This window comes from Sus scrofa, chromosome 15 (assembly GCF_000003025.6).
Source record: "Sus scrofa isolate TJ Tabasco breed Duroc chromosome 15, Sscrofa11.1, whole genome shotgun sequence".
NCBI lineage: Eukaryota > Metazoa > Chordata > Mammalia > Artiodactyla > Suidae > Sus > Sus scrofa.
Window position 1 is genome coordinate 77,686,285 of NC_010457.5, and position 12,338 is coordinate 77,698,622.

Below are 12,338 nucleotides of genomic sequence, written 5' to 3' on the forward strand. Positions count from 1 at the left end.
AGTATCCACAAATGATTGGTTCCAAATCCACAAATGCTTAAGTCCTATATATAAACTGCCATAGTATTTGCATATAACCTATGCATATCTTCTGGTATACTTTAAATCATCTCTAGGTTACTTATAATACCTAATACAGTGTAAATGCTAAATAACTTTTTTTGGTCTTTTTCGGCCCACACTTATGGCATCGGGAAGTTCCCAGGCTAGGGGTCCATTCAGAGCTGTAGTTGCCGGCCTACACCACAGCCATAGCAATGTGGGATCTAAGCCACGTTGGGATCTACACCACCCCGTGGGATCCAAGCACGTTGGGATCAATGTGAGACCTACACCACAGCTCCTGGCCCACTAAGCAAGGCCGGGGATCGAACCCACAACCTCATGGATACTGGCAGGTTTGCTTCTACTGTGCCACTATGGGAACTCCCAAATAATAACTTTTTAAATGAAATTTTACTTTTCTTTAGCTTGCCTAAAAATTCTGTTGTGGCTAAGAGCAGTTTTCTGTATGTGATGGTTCCTAAACACTATAGTACTTAATAAGTTTTGTAGACTGAAGGTGACAAAAGATTCTACTGCCTTCACTTTTACGAATTTTCCAGACTGTACTTAACCCCTATCTCTGAAATAGTTTGAGTGAATCAAAAGCAGCTGTTTTCAGACTTTAATATGTATTAAGAACCATATTGGTGTTCCATCAAAATGCAGATCCTGGACCCTACTTCTAGAAATGCTGATGTAGGATGTGGCCTAGGGATCTTTTAAATAAACACCTTAATAAGAGTTTCTGATGAAGGTCTTCTGTGAACACTTCAAGAAATACTGACTTAGAGTTCCGGTTGTGGTCAGTGGTTAACAAATCCAACTAGGAATATGAGGTTGCGGGTTTGATCCCTGCCCTTGCTCAGTGGGTTAAGGATCGGCATTGCGTGAGCTGTGGTATAGGTGCAGATGCAGCTTGGATCCCGCGTTGCTGTGGCTCTGCTGTAGGCCAGCAGCTACAGCTCCGATTAGACCCCTAGCTGGGAACCTCCATATGCCGCGGGAGCAGCCCAAGAAATGGCAAAAAGACAAAAAAAAAAAAAAAAAAAAAAAAAAAGGAAAGAATACTGACTTAAAGGGACCAAGGGATTTTGTAATATTCAGTCCACTAAGTTTTTATTTTTATATTTATTTATTTATTTATTTTTGACTTTTGTCTTTTTAGGGCTGCACCTATGGCATATGGAAGTTCCCAGGCTAGGGATCAAATTGGAGCTGTAGATGCCAGCCTACGACACGGCACAGCAATGCCAGATCTGAGCTGTATCTGTGACCTACATCACAGCTCATGACAATGCTGGATCCTTAATCCGCTGAGTGAGGCCAGGATCAAATCCACAACCTCATGGTTCCTAGTCATATTAGTTTCCACTGCACCACGATGGGAACTCCAGTCCACTAGGTTTTAAGTTGCCATATTATTTGTGAGATAGTAAGGCTAAGATGGTTAAAAGGAAATAAAAAATGATTAATATAAATTTTAAATGTTTATAAGTTATTATGTTATAAATTTGTGTTGTTTGTAACACTTTCCATCAAAGTTAGACATTCTATAAATTTTTTCTTTCTTCCTTTTTTTTTTTTGGTCTTTTTTAGGGCCACACTTGTGGCATATGGAGGTTCCCAGACTAGGGTCTAATTGGAGCTATAGCGCCAGCCAACACCACAGCAATGCCATATCTGAAATGCGTCTGTGACCCACACCACAGCTCATGGCAACACCACAGCTCACAGCAATGCCAGATCCTTAACCCACTGAGTGAGGCCAGGGATCAAACCTGCAACCTCATGGTTCCTAGTCAGATTCGTTAACTGCTGAGCCACAACAGGAACTCCTTCCTTTCCTTTTAAAAATAATTTTCTATTGTTGAAAAAAAAAATGTGTTCATGGTAAAAGTACAATTTAGAGGAGTTAAATTGTCTTGGGGCCCTGTGAGCAAATTTCTGATGTCCCATCTACTTAGATCATTGAGCTCTACAGATTACAAGAGACACACACGATACATCTTGAAAGAATAAGAGAAAACAGTAAGAGAGATTCAAAACAATAGGAATCTTAGGAATAGAAGAGGCAGGAAAATAGGAATATGGAAAAATATATTCCCATGGGTAAGTCACAGAAAAAAATGTAATAACTTATTCATAGAAATATATATTTGTGCTAAATCTTTGGCAGTCACTCACCTGCCAAAGACACATTTTTATACAGAAAGCACAACTTGTACATCAGGATGCTTGCCATTTGATATTAAAAGAATACTAAAGATCACTGAAGGAGAATTAGGAACATTCTGAACCTCCAATGGAACTCTGAACTGTTTCTAATATATTCAGGAGTTGTGGTATTAATGGACAGTAAAACATCCAAATCAGCTTATCCAGTGCATTTTCAGTTGCTTTCCATTCATCCCTGTTGCCTTTAAGCTGATTCTAGGAGTTCCTGCTGTGGCGCAGTGGTTAACGAATCCAACTAGGAACCATGAGGTTTCGGGTTCAATCCCTGGCCTTGCTCAGTGGGTTAAGGATCTGGCATTGCCGTGAGCTGTGTTGTAGGTTAGATCCCGCGTTGCTGTGGCTCTGGCGTAGGCCGGTGGCTACAGCTCCGATTGACCCCTAGCCTGGGAACCTCCATATGCCGTGGGAGCGGCCCTAGAAAAGGCAAAAAGAAAAAAAAAAAAAAAGCTGATTCTAAATATGCTTCAGGGCATCATGCCCCTTCTGCTTTCATTCTTCTCCATCTCCATTAGTCCTTTGATCTCAACCAGGAAAAATGAACAGCGATGCTAGTGTTTCCTCTCATTCTCCTCTCTTCTCATAGTCGTTTTGTTGGGGTGCTAGATCCCAAAGAGATTATCTGAGAAAAAAAAAAAGTTCCTTTAAACTCAGTAACTCATTGGTCACTAAGTCATCTCCATTTTCTTGAGGAGAAGAGAGTACTTAATGTACAGGGATGTGGGGCAACAAAATAAAATTGTGAGCGCATTCACAGACTTTAGTTTATGTAAGAATCTTGTCTTCTCTGCAGAGTTATCCCACTAGAGATTTAATCATCAGGGAAATGGAATTTTCTGCAGAATTCATTTCTTCCTCGTCAAACAAAATTTTCAGGTTTTTTCCACAGAGTTTTCTTATGTTGAACTGAAGAAATATGTCCTATTGTTTTGGGTTTAGTGACTTAAAAATCTTGTCTTCCCTTCCTACTTGGCAGCCTGAAGGAAATGGATAAAAATAAAAAAGTGAGAATGTTTGGAATGTTCACTGTAGCCTTGTTAGTGACAGCAAAAAACTGGAAATGTCCATTGATAGGGAACTGAATAATTTAAGTTAGAGTTTTAACATAAAACATTAGCCATTAAAGAATAAACTATTATAAGCATGTGTTGATATGAAAATATCTCTTAAGATATACTGCTAAGGAAAAAAGCAATATGCAGAACAAATATATATAGTAAAATGCCACTTACACTTCAAAAAACTCCCTCTCTCTTTAAACACACACACACACACACACACACACACACGCACACACACACGCACGCACGCGCTTGTTCATCATAGAAATTTTTCTGGAAGGATACTTGAGGAAGTGATAGTAGGCGTCACTTTTGAGTGGAACTGGAGTGGGGAAACTTCATCTTATGCCATTGTTTTTTTGTTTTTTGTGTGTGTGTGCCAGTTTTACACGAAATTTTTTTCATTTCATACAATTTCTTTATGATAATTTTTAAATTAGTTAAAACTTATAAAGGATAACCTTTGTACTTTTCGGTGTTTAGCTGCTTCTAGGTTTTTTTGTCTTTCTGCTTCCTTGGGCTCCACTTTCTCTCCGAGCACTTCTCATGCCCATACACGTTTATTCTGGACTTCTCATCTTTGGAACAGTGATTGCAACAGTACTTATGGGAGTGACCGAGAAACTGATTTTTGCCCTGTAAGTTTGTTCATAGTTTTCCTAATTGCAGTAGTTATGTGACAGAATGTTAAATACTTGTTCATTGAATGAATATAATATAAATGTAGCAAAATTTTTAAAGGTTGAAAATAAAAAAGGTTAAATATTTATTTTAAAAAATATATTATACAGGTAATTTAGCATTAATAATGCTTGGAAGAAAAACCAGTCGAACAGATTGTACCATTCTTTATTATTAAAGTTATGCATGTTCTTGCAGTCCTTTTGATGTGCATGTTTTTATATTAATTGTAATTATGGCATGCATATGTTTGTGTGTCCTTTTTTCAATTTTAAGTAATACAAGTGTTTTAGATAATAAATTTTTATTTTTTTTTATTTTTTAATTTTTTTTGTCTTTTTGTCTTTTGTTGTTGTTGTTGCTATCTCTTGGGCCGCTTCAGCGGCATATGGAGATTCCCAGGCTAGGGGTTGAATCGGAGCTGTAGCCACCGGCCTACGCCAGAGCCACAGCAACGCGGGATCCAAGCCACGTCTGCAACCTACACCACAGCTCACGGCAACGCCAGATCGTTAACCCACTGAGCAAGGGCAGGGACCGAACCCGCAACCTCATGGTTCCTAGTCGGATTCGTTAACCACTGCGCCACGACGGGAACTCCGATAATAAATTATTTTCATACTTATGATTTTTAATGATTTCATACTAGTCCATTGAGTGAATTATGGCCTCACTTAAATTTCTCCATATTATCAAGCCTTAAAGGGATTTATGTTGAAGCCATACCAGTGTGTATTTTGAGCAGATACATTCAAGACTCTGTGGCGTGTTGTTGTATCACCCTCTATAATTGGACACACTTTCTCCTTTTTTGTAGGCAATCTCCTGCATACAGTACCCTTCCACCAGAAGGTGTTTTCACAAATACCTTCGGCCTTCTGGTTCTGGTGTTTGGGGCTCTCATTTTTTGGATAGTCACCAGACCGCAATGGAAACGTCCTAAGGAACCAAATTCTGTCCTTCTTCACCCAAATGGAGGCGCTCCAGAGGGAGCCGAAGGTACCATGGCAGTGAACTTTGGCAACATGGACAAATCAGATTCAGAGTTAAACAGTGAAGCAGCAGCAAGGAAAAGAAACTTCGCCCTGGATGAGGCTGGACAGAGATCCACCATGTAAATGGGGTGGAGGGGTAACCAGGTAACATGGCTTTTTCAAACAAGCTCTAGAGCTTAGCTTCTCCTATTCAGCTGTTAGATGATTGAGCTCCACAGAGCCAATATTTATTCTAATCATGAAGTAGGATTTCTTGGAAATGTTTGTATTGATTGAGGCCTATGAACTTAACCTGAATTGAAAGGGAGATGATCAGTGTAAATAACAGTGGATATAAATTGGGGTTCTGTTACCTCTTTCTTGTTGAGGACCAAAGCATTTAGCATCGTGCCTTGTGTAGAACGAATGACGAGAATGTTTCTATCAGTTGGTAAATGCGATAAACTGACACCTTCCCCAGGCTCTTGTCACGCAGTCATTCTCTGTTAATTCTGGGAGTCTAGTTCTAAAGTTTCGGAATCAGGTCATGAAGATCTGGGACAGGGTTTATGCTGCACAGATATGACCAGAGCACAGAAAAAAATTTAGGAGAATAACCGGTTCCCTTTTCCCTGTGCCTGCCCTCTGCTCCTTCCCCAGCTCGTTTGACCTTAGATTGGCCCTGGAGACTGAGGTTTTTCTTAGGGCATTTGGGGAAGTAACTGGGCCTATGTAGCTGAACAGGTCACCTCTGATCGGACCTGGACATTTTCCCAAAACTGACTTCACCCAAGGCTTCCTTGGGTTTAGTGTACTTTATGATTCAGATTTCAAACCGAATTAGAATGAGAATATGCCTGCATGCTTAGGCAGTATAAACTGCTCTCCAAACCTCAAAGAGCACTTTTTCCCAAGCTTCTGGTTTTATTTTAAAAAGTACTTATATGGAACATACTATATGCCAGACAATACACTAAACACTTTACAAATCTCAGTTCATTCAATCCTTAGAAAAACCTCATTCGGTAGGTACTATTAAAATCTTCATTTTGCTTATGAGAGATCTGAGACTGGGGAAGGTTAGAAACTTGCCCAAAGGTCAAACAGCTCTTAAATGTTGGAACAAGATTCACAACCTGGCAGTTTGACACCTCGGTCCATGATCCTAACCACTTCACTAGGCTGTTTTTGCTGTTATGCACTAATTTATACCTGCCTTGACCCCCCTCTGGATAAACATCATTTGCTGGAGTGCAATAGAGTTGTTAAAATTTACCTTCTGGCTCTGATTCCAAGGCAGAGTCTCCAAATAGCCACGGCAAAGGGCCAACCCTTACCTGGAATTTCCTCATGGGCACCCTGCCACTGCCAACCAGCCACGGCTTACCTTCATACCCCTTTGATCTTCAAATTGTATCTTGATGAAAAAGAAAGGTTTAGTGGAGTTCCCACTGTGGCACAACTGGATCAGCAGTGTCTCCGCAGTGCCAGGATGCAGGTTCGATCCCAGGCCCAGCACAGTGTGTTAAGGATCTGGCATTGCTGCAGCTGTGGCATAGGCTGCAACTGTGGCTCGGATCTGATCCCTGGCCTGGGAACTCCATATGCCTCAGGGTGACCAAAAAAGAAGGGAAAAAAAAAGAAAGAAAGATTTAGGCAGGAACATCCATAGCTTTCGAAGATTCATCAGTTGTAATTTTAACTCTTCATGGTCTTAGCTGCTGACCAGCTCTGGGTTTGGAGATAGGAGAGAATGACTTCATTGTCTGCCCTTCTCCAGGTGTAAAAGCTAGGGTCCTTCCTGACTTGGGTGGAATTTTAGGGGATATCTTGAGCTTTGGGTTCTCAGCAGTGAATTGAGACTCAGAAATGACAACTTTCATGCATGAAGACCTCTGTCTAGGCTCTGGGCTGACTTAAGCAAAAACCTACAGTAGTACCCATGCAGAAATGATGCTTTTCACTTTGGAGTTGATTTTTGGTTACCCTGCAATTTTCTTAAGTTAATTTATTATTATTATTGGGGGGAGGGGAACCATACTCATGGAATGTGAAAGTTCCAGGGCCAGAGATCAAACCCTCACCACAGCAGTGACCCAAGCCACTGCAGTGACAATGCCAGGTCCTTCAACTGCTGAGCCACACGAGAACTCCTCCCTGCAATTTTTAACTGGAACATTTTAAGGTGAATAAAAACTGCACAGTTTACACCAAATAAACGTAACATTTTTGGTACTTAGTGAACTTCCTTTTAGAGTAGCTGATAATTACTTCCATAGACTGAGTACCAGCTACACTCCATCATGTCCCTTAAGCTTCACGATAACCATTCAAAACTCCTTTGACAAAACAGTTTTCTTCTTATTTAACTCTTTTTCCAAAATTGGCAATAGTGTCATCAGGATCCCCAATACCCTGCAAAATACCTGGTACATAGTAGACACATAAAATTCGATGTAGGTAGAGCATGCTACAATTTGGGTGCTAAGTGGAAGGAGTAATTGCATCATCACACACACACACTTTGATAAATGGATGTTTCATTATATGGATGTGCAAAAAAATTCCAGGTTTTTTTTTTGGCGGGGGGGAGTGGAGGGATTAGTGACGACCTCAAGGATTAAAGCTGCCTTCCCCCTTCATAGAGGCCAAGAAAGAGGTTATTAGTGAAAAGTTAATTATGGATTTGGCGTTAGAAATTGTGCTCTGTTGAGACGTATCTGAGCACCCTCATCTCAGCTCTTTGTTTTAATCCCTCTTGTGGGCTAATGTGAGGGTAATCGTACAGATATTATAGGAACTTCTTTTCTTTCTTTCTCAACCTTTATGAAAACAATGCATAGTAAAATATATCTAGAAAACTTTTCTGTTTGAGACTCTTCTTTTAATGGGCTTTTTATTCTAATGATAATTGTACCTTTATCTTTCAAAAGCTGATATTTCCTACTAAAGCATCTCCCCCCCAGAAATATCTCATTAAGAAGCCCACAAAAAGAATAGAGGAGAAGAAAGCCTTAGGTATCAATTCCAAAACAGTGATTGAAATCTTCCCAAATAATTATAGCTTGTATCATCTGCAGAGGTGGTTTGGCTTGTCTTACCCCATAATCTAATTTCAGGGGGAAAAAAAGCTTTATTTTAACACTCATCTAAATCAACACTAAAACCTTTTGTCTCGAAGGGCTTATTGAGAAACTCAAATGAATATACTTTCTGAATTAATGTTATCAAAAATGTATAGCTTCCTGTGCGCCTTGTGTCAGGCTACATCCACCCTCCAAAGTACGCTCTTCCCTCTCCTCCTGTGGTTTCATTTAAGCCGGGCAGGTTAGAGACAGCATCTCAGACCTTACAATCAAATGACAAAGAAGGTAATTGCACTCTTTAAGGAATACTGACAAGTGGTTTCTGTTTTCTAAAGGACAAAATAAAGAGGATGTCTTGTTTTTAATTAGGCTCTTTACCCTGTTGTGTTGGAAATTCCGGTGCAATACTGTTGACCACAACTGCCAAATCTGAAAGCCCAAAGGAAGAAGTAAAGCTTTATGCTAATTGTATTGCAGCATGATGGGATTTTTAATCTTTGTATGTCCTTTTTTAGATAACTCTGCTAGCAGACTCTTAACTGCAATGTACATATAGGAAAATATAGAAGAAAGAAAACTATTTTCTTTATCCCCTTACAAGGTACCTGAAAACTTTAAGTGAAAAAGATTTCTATGTTTAAAATTGCCTTTTTTATCTCAATACATTTATGGAAAAATATTAAACAGCCTGAATATCTTATAATTTTGTAGAAAAAATATGCATCTATTTTTTTCTTGCCTTGTTTTTATATAGCAATAAAAGTTATTTTGGAAGCTATTTGTGTATGTTAATAATTTGTCCAGACCAGAAGTTGTAGGCATTGTTCCGAAAGTCTCTTTCCCATGTTTGGTTTATTGTTCAACGGGGAAATTTTTTTAACTTTGTTTATTGAAAATGCTGTCAGATTTCTCTATAAAGTGTGCTCTGAGTGCCATCCTTTTACATTGCTACAAGGATCAAAGGACTGTTTCAAAACTGTCCTGGTGTTTCCTTTGTACAAGACCTGAACTGGAGCTGTACTCTGTCCCATAGAAGGGGGCCAAGATAGAGGCAACCAGAACAGATACCGTTTAATTTGGAAAGTCAAGGAAGAAAGAACCTGTTACAAGTGCTGATTATTATAGGTCTCCTTGTTTATAGGAATTTTTACCCTTGAGAAAGTACATAATCCACAATAGATGAATTGTATTTTTTTCCCCAAGTAAAAAGAAGGGTAATTTTTTTTTCCTTTTTAGGGTGGCACTGCCAGCATATGGAAGTTCCCAGGCAAGGGGTCTAATCAGAGCTGCAGCTGCTGGCCTGTGCCACAGCCACACCCACACCAGATCCAAGCCACATCTGCGAGCAGTGCTAGATCCTTAACTCAATGAACAAGGTCAGGGATCAAACATGTATCCTCATGGATGCTAGTTGGATTCTTAATGCACTGAGCCAGAACAGGAACTCCCAAAAGAAGCATAATTAGCCTCTAAGTGGTACCAATACTCATCCAATCTTAATTTAACTGCTCATTTCATCTTTTTTCACCTACTTCTTGTTTCCTGGGAAATGTTAATGGTATTTTATGTTATGGTATAAGTATAACAACTTAATATTATATGCCCTATTATGCAATAGAGCTTTGATGTTGTATGTGAATTGAATTTGTATAGGTTACATCATATTTTGTCACTGATTTATGTTATACACTACAGGGGTGCTGTAGTTCATTTCGGAGTGATCTTTTTTTATAATCAGAGTGATCTTCATTGGTAAGTACTTTTGACATTTGATAAATATATGGCTCAAGCACGTTATCATGTAATTTTATATATATTAGCTCATTCAATTTGACTTGCAGTTGTGCGAGACATGTCACGTGCCCACTGTGCCCTGGCCCCTCCAGGCTGCTCTGTTTTACTGACACTCCCTGCGTTTCCTCAGCCACAGCTAATTGGAGGAAGCGGTGGGGGGTGGGGAGACCACCCATGTGCAGCCTCTCCATAGCTGGCCAGCTCACTATGGAATGGCCTGGCATGAAATGAGGATGTCCTCTCTCATTTCACTCCAGATTGAGGAATGAGGATTTCAGAGGATTTGGGTTTTCTCTCTTGTAGGTGCTTGGACTGGAAAATACTTGAAGAATAAGTCAGTGAGAATGGCATCTAAATGAATGCCTAGAAACAGGAGCCATAAGGGATCAGGAAAAAATCTACAGAGCCAAGTAGATTTGTGGACTACAGTTTCTGTTGCAACTGTTCAACTCTGCCATCGTAGCCAGTAGAGGCCAGAAACAATAGTAAATGAATGAGTATGACTATGTTCAAATAAAGCCTTGTTTACAATAGCAGTGCAGGCCACATTGAGCCCGCAGGCCCAGAGTTTGCCAATCCCTGGTCCAGATCATGATGTAGGGCCGTGATGGCTCGTGGCAGGCTGAAATGATGAGATATCAAGAACTATGTGGTAAAGAGAGGAAACTCATGGTGGAGAGCAAAATTGACAGTTGGGGATAGGAAACACAAGTGGGCAGTGAACGATTCTCAGGGAGGGGCCCACTCAGATGAATAGGAGGTACTAGAATAAAGACTGACAAAGTCTTACTGAACTCAAAACATCTGTTTCCTTTTCTTGGAACTGAGCCACTATGCTGTTGAGGAAGGCTAGACCAGGCCACCTGAAGGCTTCACAGAGAGACCCTAGGGGGTAGAAATCATCTTGGATATTTGAGCTTCAGATGAGCTCAGTTGCATGAGAGGTTCCAGGTAAGATCAATAAAACTACCCAGCTCAGCTCCAGTCAATCCACAGAATCATGAGAAATAACAAATTGTCCTCATCTTAAGCCACTGTATTTTAGGGTGGTTTGCTATACATCAGTGCATGTGAAACACCATTCTTATTTTAAAAACCTAAATGAGTGTAGACTAAATCTAAATAGGTAATGTTTTCCAGAATATGTGCTACAGGGGTAGTTACATTTTCCTTAGGGTTTTATTTATTTTGTTTTGTTGAAAAAAGAAATTCGGGCTATTATATACAGAATGGATAGAAAACAAGGTCCTACGGTAGAGCACAGGGAACTATATTCAATATCCTGTGATAAACCAGAATGGAAAAGAATATGAAAAAGAATGTATATCTATTAATAACTGAATCACTTTGCTATGCAGTAAAAATTAACACAACATTGTAAATCAACCACACATCAATAAAATTTTTAAAAAGGAAAAAGAAGTTTGGGAGACAGAGTTAAACGAACAAATAGGTTTCTCTAATATAAGACTTTGCCGACTTTTCCCCCAAGATCTTACTATGAACATTTTAAAGCATACCAAAAAGTTGAATTACAGAGTGAACATGCATATACCTACCGCATCAGAGTCTGTAATTAACAGTTTGCTATATTTGCTTTACCATATTTCTCTCCATGTATCCATCCTCTTATTCATCAAATACTCAATCCTAAATTTTTATACATGTCAAAATGTTGCAATCAATAAATTGGTGTGGGGGAACATTCTTACTTTGTTCACTATCAAAGAGGGAAAATATTCAATATTTTATCATTAAATATGTGATATACAGCCCTCATCAGGTTAAAGAAGCTTAACTTGCTTAGTGTTTTTTAAAAATTTGAGTTAAATTGTTAAATTGTGCCAAATGATTGTTCTGCATCTACTGAAATAATTGTACTGTTTTTCTCTCCAATTCTGTTAATAGGTGAAATACTTTGATTTATGAAAACTAAACCAACTCAGTACTCTTGTCTTCTGTATTACAACTGCATATATTACAAACTCACAATATAGTATTAAAAGTTTTGCCTTATGGAGTTCCCATTGTTGCTTAGTGGGTTAGGAATCTGACCAGTATCCATAAGGATGGGGGTTCAATCCCTGGCCTCATTCAGTGGATTTGATCCAGTGTTGCCTCCAGCTGCAGTGGAGGTCACAGGCTCTGATCTGGTTTGCTGTGGCTGGAGCAAAGGTGAGCAGCTGTAGCTCCAATTCAGCCCCTAGCCTGGAAACGTCCATATGTCATAGGTGCAGCCCTAAAAAGGGGAAAGAAAGTTTTGCTTTATATAATATACATATTTTTTGACTGCGTCTGTGGCATGTAGATGTTCCCAAGGCAGGGATTAAACCCACACCATAGCAGTGACCTGCCACTGCAGTGACAATGCCAGATCCTTAGTGCACTGTGTCACAAGGGACATTTTAAAGAAATGAAGGGACATTTTAAAGAAATGAAGTACTACAGTCGTGTTACCCAGACCA

General features: G+C 39.5%; 1 protein-coding gene across 3 annotated transcripts in view; it reads left to right on the forward strand.

Annotated features, from left to right (window-relative positions):
* CYBRD1 (cytochrome b reductase 1) overlaps window positions 1-8,857 on the forward strand; it is a 46,018-nt gene extending 37,161 nt beyond the window's left edge. The window contains exons 2-3 of one of the 3 annotated variants that reach the window (XM_005671928.3): window positions 3,822-3,976; window positions 4,837-4,962. In XM_005671928.3, the coding sequence (XP_005671985.1) occupies window positions 3,822-3,976; window positions 4,837-4,962 (281 nt within the window). 3 annotated transcript variants of the gene reach the window in all.